The sequence below is a fragment of the Penicillium oxalicum genome, chromosome VI (assembly GCF_001723175.1).
Source record: "Penicillium oxalicum strain HP7-1 chromosome VI, whole genome shotgun sequence".
NCBI classification, from domain to species: Eukaryota; Fungi; Ascomycota; class Eurotiomycetes; order Eurotiales; family Aspergillaceae; genus Penicillium; species Penicillium oxalicum.
Genome location: NC_064655.1, coordinates 2,707,924 through 2,734,009, shown reverse-complemented (window position 1 = coordinate 2,734,009; position 26,086 = coordinate 2,707,924). Strand labels below are relative to the sequence as shown.

Genomic DNA, 26,086 nt, shown 5'->3' with positions numbered 1-26,086 from the left:
CTTGTATATTTTCCTTGTGACGCTGGCGTAACATGATATTCCATCCCTTTCCACATGAGTTGTGCACCGTACCTATCGCGCATCATACTGATTGTAAAGCGAACATCTTCCGCATTGGTAGATGCCAATTGGAGTCTCAGGTATGGCGTCGCTCGGCTCTAGCGTTGGGATGTTAATCAAAACATAGCCTCTCCCTAACCCCCGTACCCTCGAGTCGCATTGTGTATGCGGGTCAAGCACAACTGCCTTCGCTTACGAGACTGAATATTCAAGATTTACTGTGACCCCACTGGCAATTTGAAGTATTTGAGATAACTCCTTTTTCCCCCACATCGTGAGTGAGCCTCGCTGTAGATATTGCCTTGGCAATAGGATGGAGGCAATGCCTGATTAAGACCATCACTCTGTGGTGTCGAAATTACATCGCGACAGTTCATAACCATACAAGAACTGTCATTGTCAGTCAGTTCTGTCACGATCCTCAACCACTAGCAAGTATCGCAGGAGTAAAAGTCTCGAGGCTACAGAGTGAGATGGCGATAATTTAGCACCGAAGTATTTCCGGGACTACGTGGGAAGACCCGGATTGTGGAGAACAGGGGTGTTCGCTTTTGAAAGTCGGTCAGCTCATAAAATCCAGGCGGGTCTATTTACACGCGCTGAACAGGTAGAGATTCACTCTTTATCATTGATGTTACGTGAAATACTGGGTTTAGTGGTTCGTTTTGGATGCTCATCCAGCTCTTCCTCACCACATGGGAATCTGTATTGGAGACGAGAATCGAGCCCGAATGATCTCAGCTCGATAGGCTACATCTCTAAATGAGTTTGAATCATCTTTTGGCTTGATCTAGACCCTGCATGTTTATCTTTCGTCGAGGACGAGATGGGATGTCGAAGCCATCTAAGCAAGAAAAGACCGTGTCTTCTTCTGAACAAACTTGGTGAGCATTCAGAATATCAAACCAGATTTTATGAAGTTTTTGACTCGTTCGGCACACTGCCAAGTATATCCTCAAATGTACGCATCTAAGCGCTCTTGTTGTTGATCTTGAGCAGCTCAACCTCGCTGTTATTCAGTCAGTATTTTGATCCTCTTTTCCTCAGAAAGTCCTAACATATAGGGTGATTTCAGGCAGGGACTCACAAGATCAAGGTAGAGCCCGCAGGGATCTTGCCGGCCGACCTGAGACAAGATTTCATCAGTACGCAAGACAAAGTCGGCCTTCACTGCAATTTTTCTTTCCCCCAATATCAATCCTTGGAATTCGACCTAGAAGCAACAACTTACTTGTCACCGTAACCATAGTCGCTGCAGGCCGTGTTAGTTGTACGTTCGTGGAGTATCATGCAACAAGACATTTGACAATGCACTTACGGAGTGATGGTCAGAATAGACTTCTCGCCCAGAGTCATCTGCTGGACTCCCTCATCCCAACCTAATCAAGACAAATCAATTTCCAATCACCTCTCATTCAGACCCTGACAACAAAAAAAATTAGACAAGAGAGTATTACCCTTGATGACGTGTCCAACACCGATTTGAACATTCAGGGGCCCACGGCCCGGAGTCCGAGAGCTATCGAATCTATCGCAATGTTTGAGCACTTTTGTCACAAATTTGGTTTACATGCCTTGTGATTCCCAAGGACACCACCAACTTACTGCTTGCCCTGGAATCCCTTGTTGGCCTTCTTGGCATCGTAGAGCCAGCCGGTGTAGTGGATCGAGACCTTGTCGCCTGAAGCGGGCGAGTCAGAACCGTTGCCGCGAGTGATGATCTTGCGTTCGACGCCCATTGTGGTGAAATTGCGTGTGATCAGGTTGAACCTTTGAGTGAAATGGGTGGAATGTCGTCCAAGTGAGGGGGCAAATCTGATTCGTAGGAGTTTTTTTTGCCTCTACAAGTGGGGTTGATAGGCGGCAAGGGCGGCTGTGGTAGCGGCACCAGTTGGAATTCGGCTTCAGCCTCGAGAGATAAGGTGTGATTCACTACAATAAGCGAGGACTCGCCCGATACTCATAGAGGACCAGCCTTCCCAGGGAGGAAAAACTTCTCCATCGGAAGTGAATACGCAGCGAAGCGAGCAATACAAAAATTATTGCGACCGTCTTGTACAATTTTCAAAACGCGGAGGATGTAATGCAATCCCCATTGACTGGCTCCAGAAATGTGCGCTATTCCGTATGGCAAAATCATATTTGACATCTAGAGTAATGTTCGATAGTGTCTCTCACTCTTATATTTCGCGAAACCAGGTCTCGAACGAACTCAATAAAGAATTCCGAAGAAGCATGTCGGGAAGCCAATAATATTCCCATCCATGTATAATACATCGCTTCTGTTTAAGTTTGCATAATCCAAAACATACAGACGGCCAGAATACGACGCTAAAAGTACTTTGAATTCCCCAACGGCTTTGCTGGGGAGGGGTACCATGACCCTGTGCTAATTTCAAAGTCCGGGGGTTTCATCCAAGGATCCAGTTCTTGAGCTTCTCAAGAGACTTGACTCTGGCACGACTCATCTTGTTTGCTTGTTTTGAGTAAGTCAATATCCGTGACGGAGAAAACGGATTGACAATAAGTCAAGGCTATGCTCACCCGAGAGGCCTTGGCAATATGTAGAAAAGTGAAAGCTGATCTGCAAACTCGAAGGGGGGACGCTGATTAAACACTTCAACGCAACATTCATGTTTGCCAATGCCTGACCGTTTGGTGCTTGCATTAAGACCTATCAGATTTTGGATGAAGAAGGTCACAATAGAAAATCATATTTTCGCACTAGAATCCGAAAGCGAAAGCTGACGGTATGAACAGTACTTAGACGAATTGAATGGATTCGCCATTACATACCGATCATGCCTGTCCAGGTTTAGTGAAATGCATCAGTACAAAAGAAAAGCAAAACAGGATAAGGTACCGTCGGAAACGGAATATTATTTCATAGAGCATTGTTTTCAAGTATCGAATGGCCTAGTCTCACCACAAGCGGTTCGATCCTCTTCTGAATGCCCGATTTTGTCCAACAGCTCTTAACTTTGCTCGATCCAGAAGCGTTTTCGTCTGATCATATTGCTCATGCTTCACAACACCCTTCTCTGGCCAGAGTATTCCAAGGGATTGCCTGAGCTCCGCTATTATCTCCATGCCTCTGATGGTCTTATCCAACATCGTGCTCAAGAGACTGCATTTCTTCGGACCTGAGTCTCGAACCGGAAAACATGAATTTGCATCTGTTTCCACACCGGTCAAATGGGGCCGTTCATTCTCAGATTCTAGGACAGCTGCTTCATACAAGGCCTCTTCTATCAACAAGTATATTCTGAGCCAAAAGCAGTAAATCAAACTGAGGCGTCTGGCGAAACTTCATAGCTTCATAGAATCTGGAATCGTCCCGATAGGCCAAGGTTCTGAAAAGTGCCCTGAGTGACATCATGAGAAAGGGGCTTTTGGCTTTTTCTTGCTCCGGTCTAAAAAGTCTCGTCAGGTCTGAGAATTCTGGTGGATCCAGTCCTTCGATACCTGGACTATTGTGATCGAGAAAGTGTGGCTGGCGGGCATGGTCAAATAGAGGAAGCAGTTCGGTAAATTGCCAGTCTATTATTCAATATCTTTGTTGGTTGTCCTGGATCAACAGAGATATTTTCTTTTCGGTGTGGAGATCACTATGCCATATCTGTGACGTCATTATGGAGGGATTGGTTGGTAGAAGAAATGGCAGTAGCTTCGAATAGCTTTCCATAGCAGCGAGTTTTTTAGAGCGACTTGGTTGATATAACCCCGGCCCAGTGAGTGTTACTGGAGAACGCGGCAGGTGACTCAGGTTCAGTCTGCAGGCAGTCCCCTGTATACCAATTGCGTGATGGTATGCAAAAGGCCTGTCCTCTAGAGCTTTTCATGAGTTCAAATCAGCTTTTCAAGATCAAGTAGGAGCTTAGGTTTCTCCAGACACTGTGCCGCATGGGTGAATCAGGTTAGTTAAAGTGGGTTGGCCTAATGGGATAATCTTGCGAGGAAATAAACGGGCATGGCCGAACACTGGCCGTGCAAGAAGAATCGAAGTGCCCAGTGTATAGCCAATTGTTCATTTCATGCATCTAACAACACAAGGCAAGGAGGAATCCATTTCATTATTTCATGTAAAAGCTCCGACCAGTGGCAGAAGAGATATGTCTTGCTCTCGAAAAGACTCGTGATCATGTTCGCATGGCAGACAAGGGTATCGCCTGGCAGTCTGACAACGTACCGAGACAGGGACCTACTTGCGGTTTGTGTGTTGTAGCAAATACGAATCAAAAAGGAGGGGGATTTTTCAAGCACTGCGTTGAATCTCAACTCACACAATGTGGGAAGCCCAGTAAGCACGAATCTGCCATGCTTTTTTCTCATTGTGCCTAACATTGTTCTTCCCTGTATCCCCCTCGGCACCAAGACGGGAATATCCGTATCTGCGGTCTCTCTTCACGTCTTATTCAAAGACACCGAAGCGCCGAGCGATCTCAATCAGACCCTCCTCGCCACTGTTCACCCACATATCTACGGACCCATCTGCTTTTGCCTGGGCCGCTTTCTCCATCGTCCACTCTTCCTCTTTCTCTCGCTCCACATAGATGGTCTGGAACCCGCATTTTCGCGCTGCTTCGAGATCTGCCAGATGTGCCGCCACGAGTGCACACTGCGAAGGCTCGAGCTGCAGTAATTTGGCAGCGCCCAGATACACCTGCGGCGAAGGTTTATACGCTCCAAAGTTCTCTGAGCTGATCAAGTGGGTAAATGGCAGATTGCCATATTCTTGGAGATCTTCCAAGAGTGACACATTCCCATTGGATAGCGTTGAAGTGATAAATTGATTGTTCAGCGCCTCAAGCCCGCGCGAGCTGTCCGGCCAAGGATTTAGCCGGTGCCATGCCAGAGTCAATTCCTTTAGCTCGTCGTCGGTGAACAGCTCTCGAATACCGTGCTCTTTGAAGATATCCTGCAGCGCAGTATGGTGATGCTGATCAACACTGACAAAAGGCTTTGATGCGTCAAAGGACCTCGTGAATTTGCCGTAGGACTTCCGCCATTCTTCGGCAATGGCGAGCCAGTCCGCTTTGGTGAACGACGACACCCGGGACCGCAGTTCATCTGGGAGATCTCGATGCGGATCTTCAAGAGCCTTCTTGCCTGAGGTCTGCAAAGCAGTGGTTACGCTCTCACGCCATTCGACGACCGTCCCGAAGACGTCGAAGAAAAGAGCTTGAGGAAGGGTGGTCATGGTGGGGTAATGTCCGGTCCCCAGCAGTGACTTGGCCCGGCGACTTTGAGCGGACGCGTTATCGCAGTCTTACTGATAAGTAGAGTGACACAGTTGACAGTTCAAATAGAATTGAAGATCTTTGTCAGAGGACGATTTTGCCGTGACGGATATGCTCTTGTCAGTTTGTGTGATTGTATTTCAGGAACAATCTTTTTCTCTCAAGCTACGGACCGAGGTTAGAGTTGCAGTGGCAATTCCCCGCCCTGTGAGAGATCGCCCAGGAACGAGTTTCTGTTTTGGGTTTGGAAGGGTGTGCCATAGTTGACATGTTGGACGGGGGCCGTACGCCTTCTGGTCATGTCAACGCTGTCTGTCAATCACATGTGACGATCGACGAGTGACAGCTTCAAAGGCAACTCTCACGTAGTGACTTGTTTACTCCGCCTGGCTTGTAGGATGAACCCTGGTAATCATTAGATTCACGGCTGATCTTCGCTCATGAGTATTGCTGTCCCGATTGTCAGGCAGAGATGAACCTCTTTCCGTGGTGACAGTTCCTTCCCCCACTCTTCAATCCATCTTCACCAATTCATCTATTCTTTGACCAATGTGTTGACGCATCTTTGACCACAGTTTCATTCCTAAAAGTCACGCTCGCAGCGCAGTCACTTGACGTGACTTGAGCGTATGTACTCAACCACCGAATCAAGTAATCATGTCCGCTCTGCACCCAGCATTGACCTATGCGGACAGGGATGGCGAGGCCCAATAGGCACAGGCTAGCGAAAGGCTAATATAGGATTAAATTGAGAGGTGTTGAGCTGACGCAGAATACAATCACCATCACAGGGCATAATACCCTCGCAAAGTGAATTCACAATTTAATTCCTGCCAACAGGCGCGCTCATGCAGCGCCGGGCTCGAGGCCTGGAACACGCACGTTTAGCAGCTCATCTTTACTTCCCACAATCACTTCTCTCATGTCGTTTCAACGGTCGGTACTTCTGCGCGATGGGACTGCCCTGTCGGAGAACACTGAGCAAGCCTGAATTCTCATGCCAGACAAGGGCTTTTGCTCCAATTGCCGCTTGGCCGGCTATCTCATCCCGGTACCTCTCCGGTGTAATGCTGTTCTCCCCATGCGCGGAATCAATCACGGGTATCAGAAGAAGGTGGAATCCATAAAAGAGAAACAACCGAATCGATATTCTTAGGAGCTCGTCCTCTCAACAAGGGCCACCAAACTATCGTCACCTCATTTCGGCGACCCGGAAAGAACGCCGCAGGGACGTAATTTCGAGCTTCGTGTTCGAGATTCCCAATTTTCATCGGAGGTGGGGGCGTTTGAAGCTCTCACGATGTCATGGTTCCTAGTGGAGACCTCGAATGGATCCTGCACTAGTACCAACATCTATCCATTTGTACCAATCAATCCTACACTCCGGAGATTTGATTATGGCCAACCCCTGAAGCGTCCACACGCATTTGGTCGTCAAGGCTCCGGCACTCGAATATCGCAACACGCTCGACTCACACATGCGGTCTGGGTTTGTCCCGCAAGCCTAGGGCTGAAGTCTGGATGCTCGTCATCATTGATGATCGAACTTGGTGATGCTTGCGGTCGGGTATGATTATAATTTGATCGTCGGATGCAACTCGATCCGACGCGATTCAGACCTGAAACACGCAACACAGACCACCAGGCTCCGGCGTCTTTCCGCCAGAACAAAATTGCCTGTGCCGATCAACCGTCCAAGCTCGCGCTAGCCATGGGCTGGCCAACGGCCCAACGCCAATGGTGTAAGACAGGCGATGAGCTAAGCCTAGGGGCTGAGGCAACACTGCGATGGCCCCTCGTCTATTGAAATTCTGTCTCCTGACTTGCAAGGATCATTGGTCATCTAATTGACCTCGAATGCACCGTGATAGTGTTGCCCTAGTTCTCATTGGGCTGTTGATCCGGGCCACCGTCCTGGACACATTCGGTATTTCTTTTTGCCACGAGGCTCGGAGGAAGGGTCTCCTGCAGTCGCCCTCGGCATAGGCCTTGCCGACTGACGATAACGTGTCTACGACTTTTGCAGGCTTCAACTCAAGCTCGAAAGGAGACTCGTTGCTCGAATATTTATGTGGCTCGGACAACGCATGCGTGCATGTCAAGCCGAGCGAAAGGGGGAAGGGGTCCACATCACTACCTCGAGCAGAATTGCTCTTTTGCTTAAGTGGAGCCCAACTTGTGGTCCAACGGCAACAGAGCGCGGAACGATTCGCCGTCATTTTCATGATGATTCTTTCCACTTTGCTCATGAACGCCTCCTACAAGCCCCAGCAGCTTGACTCCTTTTCCGAAATGGGTCCACCGATAGTGATGAGAGTTTGTCGGGTCGTGAGTTCTTTGCTCCGTTCCGACCAATCTACTAGGGCGCGGGTGCGACCGTACACTAATCGCCTCTGCGAATGGGTACAACTATTGCTGATGCTTCTTTCATCTTCTCGGCGTCTCCAACTACGGTACGCGCCCGTGGGGAATTAGCCGAACGTCCACGGTCGACCAGCGATGGGCGACAACTCCACACCCTTCGATTGTTTGCTTGCGGTGTTGGGAACTGCGAGTGATGCTCTGACGTTTCGCATCGCGACGCTCGACTTGCCGAGATTGGCCTGCATTGACTGCGTGCTGCGGGCTGCAGGCTAGCTTTGCTAGTGGAGACGGCTGTATTTGGGCTGATGGGGCTGGCTTGTCTACTAGCTTTCCCCGTGCCCCCTTTCCCCCCCTAATGACCGAAATAAACACTGCGCCGGCCGCTAGCCAACCTCAACGAACTAGTGTTAATCCTCCTTCTCATCGAAGGAAAATCAGCCTCGCATCCGAGGTCGATCAACCGTAATCATCGACGGCGCGGCCTTTGCCAGATCGGCGGCCACGGTCCAGTTCATCCTGGGCGGATCGCTGCCCTGTAAATCTACACCGTCACCTCGAGATTATGCTCTGAAACAGGAATTTGGTGGTCCAGGACCCTTTGATTTCAGACCCCAGACGTACTGTAGCACAATTTGAGACCGAATCCATTTTGATTGCTATTCGACCTCAACCGCAGATATTGCAGCTGGCGCCCCTCGTCTGCGACCCCCAATTGCTGCTCAGGAGGCTCGAATGGCAATTGCTTTCTGAGTGTTTGTACCACCCCAAAAGTTCAACCTCAGAAGAAGTCCGAATTGCCAACCATTCCCACTCATGTGAGTCAAAAGGAGGAAAGGCTTCCATGCACATAGTGGTCTGCCACGCTGCCTCTCTCCCCTCGCGCCCAGGAACATGCATCCCTCTTTCCGGGCTGCAACAAAGTGGCTGACCGATTGACTGTTTCACCGCAGCCACCTCGAAAGCGGACGTCCTTGCGCACGTCGTACATGAGAGCAAAAATTGACGAGGCTGCTCAAATCACCCGCCTTGTCTTCGACCGCAGACCACCGAGTACAGAAAATCTTCCATAATCACCACTCGAATCTTCCGCTGTGGATGGTTTTTGACCAGTAGATGGTTGAGTGAATGAAATCCGGCCGTCAAGTGCTTTCGCTTGCACATCACGAGTGATTTGTACAGTCAATATACTGGTGATGGTTTGATCGACCATTCGCGGCGCAATCCGTATGCGAAATGGTCGCAGACTTACAATCCACCATGGCCTCTATGGCCGCAGCAACTTCGACACCGACGAGCTCTCGGGCTCACTCTAAGCCAAGGTCGAGATCTCGACCAGCTCGACGCCGACGAAACTCGTCGCCCGCCCCGCCATCCTCCCCACCGGGACTGCCCACGCCCGCGTTTTCACCCGATGGACCCAGTGACTTGGATGATGAATTCATAGATGAAGATACGCTATCGCCCTTTGATGCTCGCAGAATCACACCCACCTTGCATGCCTCGCTGGTGTCAGAAATCCTCAACCTGCGCCGCGAAGTGGAGAACAAGACCAAAGCGATCGATGTCCTCGAGCAAAGCTTGGATCAATCAAGAACGGAAAGCGAAACTCTGGGCGAGAACCTGTCCAAGGCGACTCGCGAGACGCGCTCTCTCAAGCATCAGATTCAGCTACTGGAGGGCGGCACCTCATCGGCACTGACAGAATTGGCTCGTGAGCGGGATGAAGCAGTGGAGAATATCAGTGAGGTTCGCAGAAAGCTGGAACAGACGCAAAAACGAGCTCGAAGCCGCGAACAAGAAGCCGAGCGGACCCAAATGCTCTGGGATCGCGATCGCGAGACTTGGGACAATGAGCGTCGCAATCTGGAACGCAAAGTTCACGTGGTGGAAGGCCGATTGAAAACTGTGCTGGGCGAATTTGCGGCCGTGCGAGAAGCGCAGAGACAGCCCTCGTCTTCGACGGACTACCGCGATCCCGAAAACGATAAGACGAGAGGAAGCGACACAGCAAGTGTGGCATCAAGCAGTCAAGGTCGACGACGCACTAGCATGACAAGTGTGTCGACGGACGAGGGACATGCTATCCAATACTCTCACGCCCGGTATTCGGTCATGGGCAAGGGGGATTCAGGACTGAATTTGGCCCAGGAGCTTGCTTTTGATGAGGACGAGGACAATTTTGTTCCTTCTGACGACGACGACGACTATATTCCTAGCTCTCCTGAAGAGCTTCCCGAGGAACGACCACTGTCAGTTCACTCGGCAGCATCGCACGACATCTCGTGCAAAGCGAGAAAGATTTTGGGTCTATCCATGCAAAGCAATACCTCTGCGACCGCCGCTGAGTTCCGCGCAGTAGAAATGGCAACTGCTTCGAAACAAGCAAAGGTACCTCTACAGTACCGCGATACAGGGATCCAATATTCATTGCCACCGTCACCAAGGTCAATGGCTAACTCTGACGAGGTTGGATCTGTTCCGCCAGAAGATATGAACCTTGATGATACCGTCATAGATGACTTCCAGGAGGTCAGAATGAGAGACTCGTCAACACTGACAATCAAGATTGGTATGGTTTCAAGTTCTTGTCAGACCAGTGGCGAACTACCCAGTCCGCCCTGGACACCAAAAGTGCCAGAATTGCCCGCCGATGTGACAGCGGTTGCAGCTAGGACTGAGTCGTCAAGCATGACATCGACTTCGACTCAGACCGAGAGTGGGCCGAAGGTCGAGCCTAGTCAACCCCCATCGGCGAGGTTGAGTCCGGAAATTTCTCCGTCACAGATGGCGATTCCTATGATTGCCATTCATCCGCCTGGCTCTGAGCCCCCTTCGCCTCGAAATAGTGTGGTTCTCCCCCCGCAGACGAAAAATGCCTCGGTGCAGGCCAGCTTCCGGTTTGTTGTGGACAGCCGTTCAGTGGCTATACAGACCGAGGAAATTCGCATTGATCAACGACCTGTCAAGCTTCCTGCCAGTCTTTTGCCTTCTGCTATTCAAGATCTACCTATTCGGTCCGATCCTCAAGACCCTCCCTTTGAGCCATATCGTGCACCGGTTCCTCCCCCACGATCGGCCAAGAGAGAGAAGCGTTCCTTTAACACGGAGCGCCCAGCCAAGCCCCCTCGGGCGCATTCTGAAGAGCTCATTCAGGCATACCCGGGAATAATGATAACGGGCCTCTCTCTAGTGATCAGGGAGCATCGGGCATCAGACGACCGTTCCGCTCTAGCAGTCTCTTCGCGGGCTTCGAACAACTGAGTGACGAGGAAGATCACAATGGCCCGGAGCGGGACATCTTCACGGATGATGAGCTTCTCAATCGGCCCTTTGCATCATACACTCTTCGCGGCGGAAAGATGGTTGATGCAAAATCAAGGATTGGCCTTGATGATCTTGGCCTCCCCGAGATTGATGAGCATTTGTCCGAACCCGAGTCACGACCATCAGATGTTGGGCGCAGCTCCCGTCCGACCAATCAATCGAACGCTACTGCAACGACTTCATCAAATCGCCAGCCTACTATGCGAAAGATGACCACACATCCAGCTGGTGCCGCGCGCCATCAACGAAGTCGCGCTCGCACCCCAAGTGAGCCCAGTCTGGAAAATGGCAGCGCCGGGTCGAGCGCGGCGCCGCCCTATCCTGTGCCCATCCGGTTGAGCTCGCGAAATGTGCCAACGACCAGCAGCGAAGCGCCGTCGAGCCCGTCGCGTCCCTCGAATCGGCAATTCTCGGATCGTGGTGCGCAATCTACGATTGTCCGGCGGCCAACCTTGCGTCGCGTTCGCTCGGCCGCAGCCATGTCTAACTCAGATCTTCCCGAACATGTCGACACACGATCCTCCCCGGCCCGCTCAGCATCGTCCTTCATTCTCGAGAGTCCGACTTTCAATACTCCTCCCCTGCCCATGGATGAGGTCACAATTCCCCGCCATCGGCCCAACGTCCAGAAACGGGTGTCGCAGCAGACAGCGCCTTCAGTGGCTGAGAGCCATGAACGGCCAGAGTCAGTGAGCGTTGTGCAGCCGACGAGCGTGGTTGATGCGATAGCGCAAACCATGGTTGGTGAGTGGATGTTCAAATACGTCCGTCGTCGAAAGTCCTTTGGCATGGGTGATGGTAAAGACAATTGGGAAGGGAAGAACCCAGACGAGGTCTCTGCGAACATTACCAATAGCGGTGTTCGACACAAGAGATGGGTCTGGCTGGCACCCTACGAAGGGTCGATCATGTGGAGCAGCAAGCAACCGACCAGCGGACCTGCCCTGTTGGGCAAGAGTGGTCGTAAATGTAAGTGAAGCCAACCATCCCGTGTCAATTGTTCCTGAGGGACCCAGTGTTGACTGATTGTTGCAGTCAATATTCAATCCGTCCTCGACGTCAAGGATGACAATCCTTTGCCCAAGGGCACCGCCGGGCCTCCTCCCTTCAGTCGCTCTATCCTCGTTCTGACTCCTCAGCGAGCTCTCAAATTCACCGCGCTCACCATTGAGCGCCACTACGTGTGGCTCACAGCCCTGTCCTTCCTCAGTCACTCCTCTGTCGGTCTTCATGATCTCGCTGCCTTTCCCCCGGCACCTCTCGAGGAGGCCGCCGCGCCGCCATCCCAGGCCGCGCTTCGACGCAATCCCATTCGCGACTCCATTCGAGTTGCCAAGGGCAAACCCCGACCCTTCCCCAAGGGTCAACGATCATTCCCAAGCGCGCCTGTTCCAGAGTTACCTTCTGTGGAAGATTTGGACATGGCTGCCGATGCACCACACGTGCCGCGATTCTCCAACCACAGCAGTCATCATCACACACGCAAACGTAGTAACACGGGTCCACGGACCCCCGCACTGCAAGCTATTCGCAGCTTCTCCAGTCACGGCGCCATTCCATCCTCTCACACTGCAGCAGTCCACTCGCACGACCCGCACTTTTCACCCGTGGCTCCCCCGGCCTTGTCAGCGGGAATCAGGAGTGGACGAAGCAGTATCAGCCGTACTTCCGAGGGCAGTGGACGCACCGCTTACACGGCGACGAGTAACATGTTTGACGTTGGGACTGTGCGTATGGAGGCCTTTATTGATCACCACGCCGAGCAGATCAATCGGTCACGAGCGGTTCCGTCCACTCGATCGCGACATGTGCGCAAGCCATCCAGTCAATGGAGCCCTCCGGGGGCGCCATCTGTGGCTGAGAGTGAATTTTCATTTCGATCAGATCCATTCCGAGGCTTCTAGATGGGGGGGGGGGGCATCTATCCTGTATTCTGATGGCGGGTTTTGTGCCATTTCGTCTCTTCATTTCTTGTCATTTGTTTACCTCTCCAGTTGCTCATCTTGGCCAACGCTAATTTTCCTCTGGTTGTTTCCCATGCACACACACCCCCTTGATCTTTTTTTTTCTCGTTTGGCCCAAGAGGCCTCTCTTTGGGGGGTGAGAGGGCCTGTCGTTCTTAGTTCATTCCGTTATGGATGAGGGGCCTTCCATCATATCCTGACACATTTGTTGCTCTGGTCTTTGAGCTGGAGCATTACAGCACATACGCGAGCTAATCTTTCTCATCATTTGATTGCATTGGAGCGCCCCGAATGTTGCGATGCACTCTTTGTTGACATTTTTCTTTTCTTTTCTTCTGTTTTTTGGCTGTACCTATTGATACCATTCTGCGGATTACTTTACCAGAGGACCGAGGTATTTGAAACCCCTTCTTTCTTTTCCTTCTGGGCGTCAAGGGCATCATTTTTTCGGGGGGTCTCTTTCTTTGCTCTTTTCGGTATAGGTTTCAGGTCTCGTCCGAGCCATCTCATGTTCATGGAATACGTCTCTCTGGGATAGTTTCGAGCATGAAGGGGCGTTCAGTATATACACAAATCTTGTCTGAATCACTGTGTCAACCCTTCATGGTATCTAGAGTAATACTACGCTAGTCATGATAGCACACAAAAAAGAGAAAGGTGGGAAAAATAAAGACAAGCAAAGTATGATCAAGGAGGTTGAGTCGACAATGGACTGGAGTAGAATGACGATCAATAATGGGTATGTTGTGTGTGTAGTTGGTGGTTATGATGCAAGTTGGAACTGAGACCTGAACCTCGGCTGATTTCGACCCTGTGACGAGCGAAAACAACCAATCCAACCTCCCTCTCCATCTGTCCGTTGATCTCACCATGTCAAGTCCTCCAAGCTCAACTCTTTGTCACCCCTTGCCTCATATCAAAGGGACAACATGACTGATTGACAAGATTCCCAAAGAGAGAAAGGAAAAGGGGGAAAAATAGAATAGAGGTATATATGCAGCCGTCTTTCCAAACAAGGTCTTTAGTTCTCGCAAACACACGCGCGCGCGTGATCTTTCTGTATTCGACAAAATGTCACATGTCATCTCCGGCGCGATGGATGATCTTGCGCTTCTCTCTCACTTTTTCACTTGGGCTTTCCACTTTTCACATTCTCACAACTTGGCAGCATCCTTGACCTCGCCGATCTTCAATTTGGGCGAATACTTTTTCAGGACGGATTCATTGTGGTACTATATCAAAGTAAGAAAAAAAAAAGAGAGTTAGCCACACGTCTATCCTTATACCATGACCGTGACTGTGACCGTGACCGCGTTATATTTCGGGATTATGGTTCTTTTTTCGGCAGATGGGGAAATAGGTAGGTATAGTGATGGATGTGCTAATTTTCCAAAGGGACGAGAGAAGTATTCGGACGGACCTTCCAGAACTGCTTGGTTGCATTCTTGCCAGCCACGCGCTTGAGAATCTTTGCGCCGCCTGGGTGCTCATCCACGAACTTGGTGACGTCGTAGACGGAGTTGTCGATGATGATGTACATGCCGTTGTCGGGGCTGTTGTGGGAGGCCACGTCGGCCGGGGTGAAGGACTTGGACATGGTGGATTTGAGAGGGGGGGGTTGGGTTGAGCGATGGGTAGGAGGTGATCAAGTGGAAGTGAACTTGGAAGTGGACACGGGAGGAAGAGAAGAAGAGAGACGGGGGGGAAGTTACAATGTGGGGGAAAACCCTCGGGGTCAAAATAGAGAGAACGTCCTCCGTCAGGTTCAGACGGACATTTCTCAGAAAGTCCGGGGCAGGTTTGGCAGGTTTGGATCCACGCTTGCGAAGGGGGGAAGCCGGGGGCCGAGGTATACACGTCTTGGCATGGGCCGCGGTCGCGTGGATTGTGAATATCAGCCGTGTGATTGGTGTCCGGGTCGAATTGGAGGGTACAGGTAGTTGGTCGTGTAGCAGATACACGCCACTACGACTGCACTACTGATATTCTTGTGAGTCTTGTCCGGTGATTTCTCCAACTGTCGGTGTAGCTGAGTATTCAATCACCTGACAAAAGTCTAGTTACTATACGGGACACCAACTGAACCGATCTGGCGCTCAGGACGAGACCTATCGCGAAACCAAGGTAATGCACCTGATAAACAAGTTTCCCGTCATTGAAATCCTTAGACCAAAAGAGGAATATTAAAATAATAAATAAATAAAAGATAGGAATCAATTCCACATCTGGAGAGCCGAACAGGATCGACAAGTTCGGTGGTGAAGGAGTCATGCGGAATACTGGCTGAGGTGACCCAGGCATCCATGACATAATCCCTTTTGATTCTGCAGCATCTCATCGCTCTGATGGAGCCGTGCCCTAAAACAACACACCAGCAGCGGGAGATGCTCACTGATCCTGGTGACTTGCTCCTGTCACTTGCCTTGAATCCTTTACCAGCGTTAAACAACAATCAGACAATCCATTGCTGACTGCTCAATAAGCTGATCTTTGACCTTCTCAGGTCATACGGCTGGCCCTTTTCGGTCACCAGAGCAGGCGGGAGACTTCAAGTCCGCTATTACTACGGGTTGATCAGAAAACAATCGCACGTCTTTCCAAAGAAAAAAATAAGGCATTATATCACATGTCATGTACACCAAATACTATTTACAAACACGACATTCAGGAGTTCAACAGTGGGGGAAAGGGTGACCGCATTTCCCCCCATCTAGGATAGGTGAGGTGATGTTCAGGTGCGACTCTTCTCACCCGCCACTCCAGTCCCCTTGGGAACCTTGCGATCCAATCCCAAAGACTCCAGATCCTTCTTCTTATAGTAATGTGGCGCCACCTCCACCAGCCACTCCGCTTGCAATGGCATATTACTGCGCATGTACTCCTTGCTCGTCAACACGAGCTCAAAGTAAATCACCCAGCGCGGGTTGACCTCAAACAGGGTACTGGACGGGTGCAGATACACCGACTGCCCGTTCTTGATGGTGCGGTAGCTATCACCACCCCGTTGAAGCCGGGCGGCGTTCGGGAAGAATCCGGCCGTAATGGCCTTTTGGATCGGGACGAGATTCGTCGACCCGCACGTGCTGATGGTCACTTCGACGCGGTCGCACAATTTGGCGAGTTGATCTCGTACATCGCGGGCACGGGTCAGACTGCGTTGTTGAAGGAAGTTTTCCTTGGCCCAGACGAAACTGAAATCAGAGTCCACCCATTGATTCCAGATGTTGAGCAGGGTGAGGTGGTCACCACCTTCTTTGATGGTGAACCGGTTGCGGGCACTGTCGGCGTGGATCTTCTTGTCCTTGGGACGGAAGAAGAGCGCGCTGGCCTCACCGAGCATGGATACGATGGAAAGCACTTCCTCCACGCAGCCGTATTGGCCGGCGGCGAGAATGGCCTTGGCGAGCATGGGATCGGTGGGGAACTCGGCCATTTGTCGGCCGACCTTGGTGAGCTCGCCGCGATCGTTCAGTGCGCCCAGCGCATACAGTTGCTCCAACGCGCGGATGATGGTCTCGGCGGGCGGGGGGTCCATGAAATCGAAATCGAGAAGCTGGTCAATCCCCAATGATTTCAGCATCAAAATGACCCCGTTCAGGTTGGTGCGTTGAATCTCGGGCGTGGTGTTCTCCTCTAATTCATTGTAGTAGGCCCACTTGGTGTACAGTCGGAAGCATTTGCCAGGCCCGACACGTCCGGCACGACCAGCTCGCTGGTTGGCCGAAGCACGAGAGCAAGGAGTCACCACAAGACTTTCCATGCCGGTCCGGGGGTTGAAGACGTTCTCCTTGACAAACCCAGGGTCGATCACGTAGACAATCCCGTCGATGGTCAGACTGGTCTCGGCGATATTCGTCGCTAGAACAACCTTGCGGGCCTTGGGCGGCGTGGGCTCAAAAATCTTGGTTTGTAGTTCCGACGGAAGATTGGCATAAATGGGACATATGATCATCTCGGGGATCTTACTGCCCAGTTTTCGCGCCGTTTCTTGCAGACTCTGTTCGGCGGCTTCGATCTCTTCCTGACCCGTCAAGAAGACCAGAATGTCCCCGGGACCTTGAGTGACGTGAATCTGAAACACGGTGGTGATGGCCGCTGCGAGGTAATTAGCCTCGGGCTGAGACGTGTAGTGTACATCGACGGGATATCGACGACCGGGGATGTTGAAGATCGGCGCATCGTCAAAGTACTTTTGGAATTTCTGTGCATCCATCGTGGCCGACGAAATGAGTAGCTTCAGGTCAGGTCGAGCTTTTGCGATATCTTTGAGAAGCCCACACGCAATATCAGTAGGCACCGTACGCTCGTGGGCCTCGTCGATCATGAGCGCCGCATACTGGCCAAGGTCAGGCTCGGTGAGGAGTTCTCGCAGAAGCATACCATCGGTCATATACTTCAAAATGGTCTTGTCGCTGGTGTTGTCCTCGAAACGAATGGCGTATCCCACCTCATTACCAAGCTTCGTCCCCATTTCGTCCGCCACACGCGCCGCAACACTCATGGCAGCGACACGGCGAGGCTGCGTACATCCAATCTTCAAGCCATCCTTGGTAAATCCCGCCTCGTGAAGATACTGCGGAATCTGCGTGGTCTTTCCTGAGCCAGTTTCACCGACAATGATGAGCACCTGGTGGTCGTGCACAGCCTGAATGATCTGGTCGCGGAACTGATAGATTGGCAAACTCTTTCGGGTCTCCTCCATGGTCGCTGCTTTCTTCTCGGCGGCGTCCACCTGCTGCTTAAACCGTAACTGCTCCTGTGTCATCGGTTTCTCAGTACCTTCGATTTTAGATTCCATCACAAAGTTGATCTGCTGTGTGTCGTCGAAGACATATTCGTAGTCCCCCTCATCGACAAATTCGGCCTTCTTGATCTGGGCCTTGGCTTTGGCGGCCTGTTCCAACTCCCATTCTTCATGCTCGGTCACGAAGCGTTCCTGGCCCGATTCATCTCGGTCCACATATCGCTTGTACAAGGCTTCTTCCTTCTTTTTGCGGTCGATCTTGCCTTTCTCTGTAATATAGTCTTCCGGCATCATGTAGCCATCTCGGTGATCGTCAATTCGCAGTCGCTCCTCTGCGATGCGAAGCACTTCGCGATTGCGCGCAAACTCTTCCTTCTCTCGGCGCGTCAGATTCGGATTCTCGCGCAACTCGGCCGTCTCTTCCGCCACTTGACTGCGCAACAGAGCCAGCCGTTCCGCCTCACGCTTCTTCAAATATTCCTGTCGCGAGCGCTCGCGCAAATCAGGCATAACCGCCGATCGAGCGGCCGCATCATCGGCCAACGCCCGTCTTTTTGCCGCCTCGCTGTCGCGTGTCCGATCTTCCACAATCTTTTTGGACTTGGAGCTGTCCTTGTTCGCCAATCTCTTCGCGAATTCGTCTCGCTCGCGCAAGTCTCTCTGCCGTTCGAGCTCCTGCTTGGTCTGCGGGTCCATATCCTCGTCGGGCGAAGCAGGATGAGGTGAGGCCGACCCATCTTCGAGTCTGGTCCGTTTGGCGGGGGATTCAGCAAATTCGGCCTCGTCCTGATATCGGTCCTCGTCGCCAAATTCCTCATCGCCCCATCGATCGTCAAAGTCATTGGTGTCCCGTTGTCGTAACTTCTTTGTTCGCGGTCGGTCTCGACTTTCAGCATCTCGGCTGCGGTCTCGTTTCCGATTATCCTCTTTCTCCCGGCGACTTCGATCTCGGTCGGACGGCGCGTCACGGTCACGGTCACGATCACGTTGCCGACGTCGGTCCCGTTCTGCTTCGACATTGACAGGCCCTAATGAGGATGCAGGATCGGGCAGGTCCTCTCCCATGTCCAAGAGACGATACTTTTTCTTCGAAGAGTCCTTGCTAGCGGATGGCTTGGAAGCCGACGAGCTGGACTGGGCCTTCTTCCCAACCCGAGAGAAAAGCTGCCCACAGAATGCGCCGACATCGTCGGGGCTGCCATCGAGAAATGAAACAAGTTTGTCTTGTAAGGCAGATGCAGATTTGGCGGAGGATGCTTCGGCGAGGACAAAGTCTACCGCGATCGGATCAGACGCGCCGGTCAGACGGATAAGAGAGTCGGAGACGAAGGTTTTGTTATCCATGACAGGTGCGGCGGTCGTCAACGGAGCAGAGAGGAGGGTGAGGCGAGAATTGGAGACGTGAGCTGCCGGCCTGAAAGTGGCTGTGGTGTTTAGATAGTGTCTCAAATCACATGCATGTTAATGGATAAGACTGAAAGAAAACACTATCGCACAGTCTGGTACTTGGAAGGTTATCAGAGAAAAGAAAACAAGCGTTCAATTGCGAAAGTGGCACGGCGCAGGCGATGAAGCTCAGAGGTCGCACGCCAAGAACTTTTGGTCGGGGCTCCCGAGCCTCCACGGCGACGTCCGTCATTAAATCATGCATCAATCCAGTCCGGACTATCTTTTTTCCTATTGTAAGCAGGAAGCTCATTGTCAAAAGATTGGGCCATGGATACGACACTAGGATGATTTTGGAGTTTTTAATCGGGTTTTTGATGTCTCATCTCGCTCCTAACATCTTCCTGGGCTGGTTCTTGTAAAAATTCAAGGAATGAGGGTGCGACTGTAAAATTCTGAAGTTGGTAACAGTAGAAATGCGGCATCCCAGCACGGGGGTCCTTTGAATTTTGGAAATATATATATTCAGGCTGGAGAGTACGTACCTGTTGAGTTATCACAGATCTCCGGGCGGCCCGGCCAAATATACCTAGTTGCCTTAGAAGGGCCCACAATCTTACCTACTGAGCACGGCAGATGATAATAGATTAATAACCTCTTAATCTTGATCCTCGGCCGGTGTGTCTGGGTACTACGAGATCAGAATGTGCTTATTTCTCTACTTTTTTAGCGTCCAGGTTACGTCGGGAGACGGTGGAAATTCCCACGTAAACGATCCAACTCAAAAAGGTAAGCACTGAAAGGAGAGTAGAAAGAAAGAGACTTTGGGTTGAAAATTTCATTAAGATGTCATTCAGGCTCCGGGCGTTAACGACTATGTAGTGGATACATCCAAGGTAAACAGGCAAGAGAGGGAAAGAAGAGAAGCTAGGCAAATTTCGCTAATCTCACAAAGCATGGTCATTCGTCGTTATTGAAACAGATGGGGGTCTATGTGGTAGCAAGTGGATGTCCAGTAGAAGCAAACATGAGAGCCGACGAAGACCAGGGATGGGCCCAAGGTCAGAATCTCAGCCCCAAATGGGCAAGTCTGCCAACCGGTGAATTGGCGGTAAATGTAATACACAGTGGGATAAAGCAGGGTAGACAGGGTTGTCCGCTGCGCAGTCCAAGTGATGCCACGTCACCACCCAATCTTCATCGAGCAAGTCTCAGCCACTCGGATGAAGTTCACAAACAAGCAAGGGATAGTGGTACAAATATGGGTATGGTATCCAGGAATGCTGAATTGACAAAGGAGAGGCAGGAAAAGAAAAAGAGAAGGTAAAAAGACGGCGTCTGAGAGTGCCCAAAAGAACGCCGCACGAAACTCCGGGGTATTGCAACCTTAGCAAACTCCAGGGTGTCATCAATAAAGGGGAAAGGAACGGTGATGAGAATTGGGAGGGGGGGGGGGAAGTTGAGGGAATGGACAGATCCGGGAGAACGATCAAAAAACCATTCAAAGGCGACAAAAGCTTCAAATAGAATCACAATGATCCGGAAAGTCCAGCGAATAGTGTGATAAGGGACGGCAAGGGATATTAGTCGTAAGTGGGTAACATGAGGTAGTTGAGTGAAAGCAGGGCGCCGAATCGCTTTCACGCCAGGAAACCAGATGACAAAAGAAAGAAGATGGAAAATTGGCACCAAGCACAAAAACACCTCCCATATGCGCAAGAGAAGTCCAAGAAACGTAAGATAGATTACACATCGATCATTTCGGCATCTTCGGCCAAAATGTCATCAGCAGGGCCCCAGTTCCCTTCAAAGACGGTTGCACCGGCGCGGCGACGGCGATTCACGAATTGCACACCATCAGTCTTGAGGATCTGATCAGCCGTAGGGCGGTCTTCGGGGGCGGGGGAGATCATCCAGCGAACAATCTTGTCCAGTGCCTGTTCATGCCGGGCATCCAACATATACACTGGGGGATGAACAAGTTCGCCGTCCCGAGCAGCTCGGAAAGGGGCGTGGGAGGATTTGCGGTGGGTGATGAAGTCACCGCCACAGTCATCGAGGTCTGACGCACACAGATCATCAAAGGAAGGCTCCTCAGTGATAGGGTTTCCAGTAGCGTCGCGGAAGATGCTTGTTTCGGAGCTCCATGTCAGACTGGGAACATCGCTCATATCGCCGTTGCGGAGCTTCTGCCAAGAAACTCCGTTATCAGGAAGTTCCACATTCCCCGCAATCTCAAACATGATGAGGCCAAGAGAGAAGATATCGGCAGGCTTATCATAGCGACCCATCAAGATTTCCGGACCGATGTATTCGCGGTCACCCTCAGCCTCAATGCCCGTCTCAGCAGGCCAGCGAGTAGCCATGCCAAAGTCACCAATCTTCAAAACACCCTCAAAAGTAACCAAGACGTTGGCCGGCTTCAAATCAAGGTGAATGAAGCCCATGTCGTGGATGTGCTTCAAACCCAGGGAAAGCTCAAGGAGAATTTTCCAGATGCGGAAATCATCGAGGCGAGCCTTGAGACCAGCCTGAGCCAGGAAAACATCCAGGCTACCCTCCTCGCAAAACTCGGTCTGAATGTAAAGATGATTCTTTTCCTCCCAGCTGTCGAAGAAATTGACAACATGATCCGAGTTGACCAAGGCTTTCAGAATGTCCACTTCACGAATGCGACGCTCGCGGTCCTTCAAACCCGAATACGGTTGCTTGCTCTTCTTCACAGCCCACACCCGATGGTTCACATCATTGGGTGAATGAGTGTCATCGACTTGGAGGGAGAAGACGGAGGAGAAGGAGCCATTATGCGGCTGAGCGACCCGGAAGACTTGGGAAAACTCTCCAGTCCCGACAAGCTCAACCTTGGCGACGCGCGAAGTCAAGCTGGGGTCGACATCAGGGGCTTGGTAGCCACTGAGCTGAAGACTGGGACGTTTGCTTGACAACAAGGACTCACGAGGACCGGTCGGAGTCGCGGGCAGATTCAGACTGCTACTGAAATCGGGCTGAAGGAGTTGCTGATCATTCGGGGCAGAGATCGAGAGACCGCTGGGGTCCGGGGGAAAGACCTGGTCGCGGGGAGTTCGAGGTGTCGTAGAGGCTTGCAAAAATCGATCGTGCAGGGGCGTAGACGTGGCGCTTCCTCGTGATTCTGAGAGACGCTCGAGAGAGGCAATCTGGGAGGTGGTGGGGGGATATGTGCGAGAGGGAAGGAAAGCTTGCTTTGTAGGAGTGGGAGGAAGGTCAGAGTCCGTCATGGGTTGTTGACTGTCCAGACGGGAAGAGGGAGATTGAGCCTGGATAATGTCATCGCCGTCAACGCTGACAAAGCTCCCGCGACGCGAGACCTCGGGGCGCGTGAAGTTGTTGCCAAAGATGCCCTTGCCACGCGCAAAGGGACCAGCCTTTGGACGAGACGATGACGCAGTGGGGTGAAATGGAGATGCCGGCGCCGCTTCGGACCTTCGGCCAAATTGAGATTTGCCAAAGAGACCTTCGGGCAGAGGCGAATTTGTGCTCGCTGTAAACAGATTGACAGGTCGCTTGCACGGAGTATCTGGCATGGCCTTGTTGAAGCCACCACCGTGAACCTCGTCCGCATTCCGGTTCTTTTTCGAAATGAGACCGGTCGACATGAACGCAGCTGGTAGAGGTTTCACCAACTTGTAATTCTCAGGCGTGGCGAATGAGTCGCTCGACGTGGTCGACTCCTCGCGCGTCACTCGTCGCACAATCGCAGGCCTCGTGGCACCCGCTGGCAGAGATTTAGAGAAGTTCATGTTAGTGCGCGGCGGACGTTCCGGCTTGTGCACGGGCTCGTGGGTGGGCGAATCTTCGACACTCGACCCGGAAGAAGATTGGGTGATTGTCCGCGAAAGTGGGTGAGCCGCAGGCCGCGGCGGCTGCGTTACCCCAAACGTGGACGTAGCGCCGCTCAAACCGGTGGTTGATTGCGAAGCGTAAGGAGAAAAGAGAGGACTGGCAGGAGCGGGGCGAGACGAGAAGAGGTTGGAAGAAGGTTCTTGTTCGGGTTGGAACAGATCGCTGTCAAAGCAAAGTCGAGGGCGAACAGCCAAAGGCGTCACGATGGAGCTCTCGCCGTCCCCCCCAGCTCTGGGCCGGCCAAAGAGAGGCCGCTCCACTTGGCGCTGCTGGAGAGTGGATCGACGAAGAGATGAAGAGCGCTTGGGGATGGTTGCGAAAGGGTTCAGAGGCTGTGTTGGAGTTGGGAAGTATGATTTGGCCTCATCACCATAGCCTGATGGACTGGATGGCGCCGTTTCACTTTGCTGGTCGAAGATGCTGAAGTCCGCCGACATTGCTGATGCATGGACGCTGCGACGCTTGGTTGACGGACTTCCGCGAGATGCTTGTTCGAGATTCATGAGGCCGTCACTTCGCTTCAAGGGACTCACCGTCGCGAAAGAGCCGAACGTGCCGCTCCGTCGCTTCTCGATGCGTGACAGCGTCGGACGAGGTGCCAGAGCAGATTGCGCAAATGAAAGCGGCTCGGGGATGGGGGCAGTCGGTGTTGTGCTGAAGGAAGGGGTCGCGCACGACGCGCTCTCGCTGGAGTCTGCCAGATCTTCCAAAGTCAAAGCATTCTCATCGCCCGACGCAGTTGACGGGGGCTGAATGAAGGTCGAGTTGCCGCTGTCCGCGGAGACGGCAAGAACAGTCTTGGCGGGACTGCGAGGAGATGTCCTCCGTCGGATGACCGGCCTTGTGATCTTGTTGCTGGATGGATGAGGTGCCGCTAGTGGCGACGGTTGCTGTCCCGTGGAGGGGAAGAGAACAAAATTGTTGTGAGAAGATCGGCGGGAGGGTGACAGAGGTGACGAGATGTAGGCAGTGGACTTTGTTGGAGAGTGGCTGCGAGTGTTGAGGAAAAAGTTTGAGCTCTTGGAAGGCGAGCGCGATAGAGATCGTCGAAGCTGTCTGATGGCGGAGCTGGCGTCGACGTGGTGAAGAGGCGAGTGAGACGAGAGATGAAGTGTGCCTCCAGTGTCTCGATGGGGGGAGAAAGTTGCGACCATGTTGGGGAATGTTTGCTGGTCTTGCAAGGTAGCAAGACCGAATTGGGATGTTATTTGCGACGAGAACTCCTCAACTCCTCTCACTTCTAGTTTCCGTCTCTTACTCGACAACTTGCGAGGAATCAATATGGGACGCTTTTTGTTCCCCTTCTTCGATCGTTGTGAGTGCGTGTTGATGAACGGTTGATGGTGATGGGATTCTACCTATGTTCTTCGCCACGCGAAGTGTTTCCTTTGACGCGACTTTCGAGGCGCGGGGGTGGGTCAAGTAACGTGATGTGACAACGGACGTGGACCACAGAGTCGTCCACACCCCGGGTGAGGGAGCGAGAGAAAAGAGTGTATGTGAAATGATCGAGAATCCAAGCTCCAAGTGAATCACCGGGCCTCTAGAGCGAGTGCCGAGGATTGTCAGGTCGGCACGCAGCGAACAGTGTCGTGGAATGCTGGGAAGGCGCAGCCGCGAAACAGGTGGCAAGGGACAAAAAAAAAGAAAGAGCACAAGGCAGTCGCGACTCACCCACTCATCGCGAGTTGAGAGGGGAGCTTTGGCAGTGCGCTAAGTCCTCCAATTGATCACGGGGGACTTTCACGGACCGAAAAAAAAGGACGCACGCGTACTGAGAAGATCGGACTGACCGTGGCGTGGGTGTTCGTTGTGTGGGCGGTGCCTGTCTTGCGTCAGGCCCAAAGGGCTTCGAAAAAAGGACGGGCAGGAATGTTTCAGGGTGGACACTCCAACGAAGGCAGTGGCGAAGCCAGTCAATACCGGATAAATTGAGAGGAGATGAGGGGAGATGATGGGGGGGTTGGTGGGAGGGCCGTCTAGATGTTCAATAAGAGCGCCCTTTCCTTTTCTTTCCCTTCAGGGACGATGGAGGAACAAGGCAGAGCCAATGCCGGAGGAGTTTCGATGCTTGTTCCAGTATTCCAAGAATCCTTTAGGAAAGTCCCTGCGTGCAAGGGATGAGATCCCCACTTGCGACAAAAGCGCGGACGTGAGTTGGGTGCAGACTACGCGCCAGTTGGGCAGGAGGGGCTGGAACGTGAATTGGATACGATAACTTCCAGATAGCGACGCCCGAAGATCTCCAGGCGGGGCCTTGTTTCAATGATGAAGTCGCAGAGGCAGCGCAGAGAAAACGGCCACCAACAAGATACCGAGGTGGACGCGGGCGATGACAGAATCGATCGCAAATGTATGGGTCAAGAGTCCCAGGAACAAGATTACAGAGAGAATTAAATCGGAGGTTAGGCTTTGGGAGGCGGGAATCGGGATCAACGCGCACGTCGCGTTTGTTGATCCTCGTTGCCGTTTTAGGCTTAGCGGCGGGGAACTCACGCGTCGTGACATAAACAAATACCGATTATGTAATAGACTCCGGTTCACATTGCAGTCCTGAGTCGGGCGGGTACTTTTTTTTGTAACGACGAGCTCCGTCGCAAGTACCTGTACGCTCCCTAAGTCGCACTGTCGGTCTCGGCAAAGCAGTGGGCGATTGATCCGATCAGGATAATACAATAGTACCATGTACTGTACTATGTACGAATATCCCACACTTCCGTTGCATCGGCATGATGGATTTGAATGATCGAGGCCAATCGTCATGCGGGTGCATCGTCGGTTATCAGTGGATCTGACCTTCCGATCATAGCTGACTTCAACCTGTGGATGAACTCATCCACAATTCATGATTCATCGATCATCGGCCGTCGTCATTGTTTCTCGTCCAATATTTCTCCTCGAAAGTTCAATAAGCGCCGGGTCGTCATCACCGCTTGGTATTGATTAGTAGTATGGATGATTGCATACGCGCGAAGTACAGATGTACCTTCGCAGCGTGCCTGACCCACCCAGGCACAGTAGTTTCAGCCCCGGGTCCGACGTGAAGATGATCTCTGATCGACACTGTTGGAGTGTGGTCACATGGCCAATACAATACATTGTACCGCCATATCTTACAACTC

At 52.0% G+C, this 26,086-nt stretch overlaps 7 protein-coding genes across 7 annotated transcripts; 2 read left to right on the top strand and 5 right to left on the bottom strand.

Annotated features, from left to right (window-relative positions):
• Positions 1–1,029: 1,029 nt before the first annotated feature.
• POX_f08187 (FK506-binding protein 1) lies at positions 1,030–1,799 on the bottom strand (the record flags this gene model as incomplete). Its single annotated transcript, XM_050116968.1, has 6 exons — positions 1,030–1,069; positions 1,148–1,186; positions 1,292–1,312; positions 1,379–1,439; positions 1,518–1,588; positions 1,666–1,799. The coding sequence occupies 6 exons, from the start codon at positions 1,797–1,799 to the stop codon at positions 1,030–1,032; spliced, it is 366 nt and encodes a 121-aa protein (XP_049967107.1).
• A 2,672-nt stretch (positions 1,800–4,471) lies between these two features.
• POX_f08186 (uncharacterized protein) lies at positions 4,472–5,260 on the bottom strand (the record flags this gene model as incomplete). The annotated part of the gene is made up of 1 exon (XM_050116967.1): positions 4,472–5,260. One exon carries the CDS (start codon positions 5,258–5,260, stop codon positions 4,472–4,474), a length of 789 nt encoding a protein of 262 aa, XP_049967106.1.
• Positions 5,261–8,921: 3,661 nt separating this feature from the next.
• Positions 8,922–12,892, top strand: POX_f08185 (uncharacterized protein; the record flags this gene model as incomplete). The annotated part of the gene is made up of 3 exons (XM_050116966.1): positions 8,922–10,678; positions 10,855–11,957; positions 12,024–12,892. 3 exons carry the CDS (start codon positions 8,922–8,924, stop codon positions 12,890–12,892), a joined length of 3,729 nt encoding a protein of 1,242 aa, XP_049967105.1.
• Positions 12,893–14,106: 1,214 nt separating this feature from the next.
• On the bottom strand, positions 14,107–14,549 carry POX_f08184 (putative cytochrome b5; the record flags this gene model as incomplete). Its single annotated transcript, XM_050116965.1, has 2 exons — positions 14,107–14,184; positions 14,373–14,549. 2 exons carry the CDS (start codon positions 14,547–14,549, stop codon positions 14,107–14,109), a joined length of 255 nt encoding a protein of 84 aa, XP_049967104.1.
• A 1,134-nt stretch (positions 14,550–15,683) lies between these two features.
• POX_f08183 (Pre-mRNA-splicing factor ATP-dependent RNA helicase-like protein cdc28) lies at positions 15,684–19,040 on the bottom strand (the record flags this gene model as incomplete). The annotated part of the gene is made up of 1 exon (XM_050116964.1): positions 15,684–19,040. One exon carries the CDS (start codon positions 19,038–19,040, stop codon positions 15,684–15,686), a length of 3,357 nt encoding a protein of 1,118 aa, XP_049967103.1.
• A 1,024-nt stretch (positions 19,041–20,064) lies between these two features.
• Positions 20,065–20,409, top strand: POX_f08182 (uncharacterized protein; the record flags this gene model as incomplete). The annotated part of the gene is made up of 1 exon (XM_050116963.1): positions 20,065–20,409. The coding sequence occupies one exon, from the start codon at positions 20,065–20,067 to the stop codon at positions 20,407–20,409; it is 345 nt and encodes a 114-aa protein (XP_049967102.1).
• A 418-nt stretch (positions 20,410–20,827) lies between these two features.
• On the bottom strand, positions 20,828–24,118 carry POX_f08181 (uncharacterized protein; the record flags this gene model as incomplete). Its single annotated transcript, XM_050116962.1, has 1 exon — positions 20,828–24,118. One exon carries the CDS (start codon positions 24,116–24,118, stop codon positions 20,828–20,830), a length of 3,291 nt encoding a protein of 1,096 aa, XP_049967101.1.
• Positions 24,119–26,086: the final 1,968 nt, after the last annotated feature.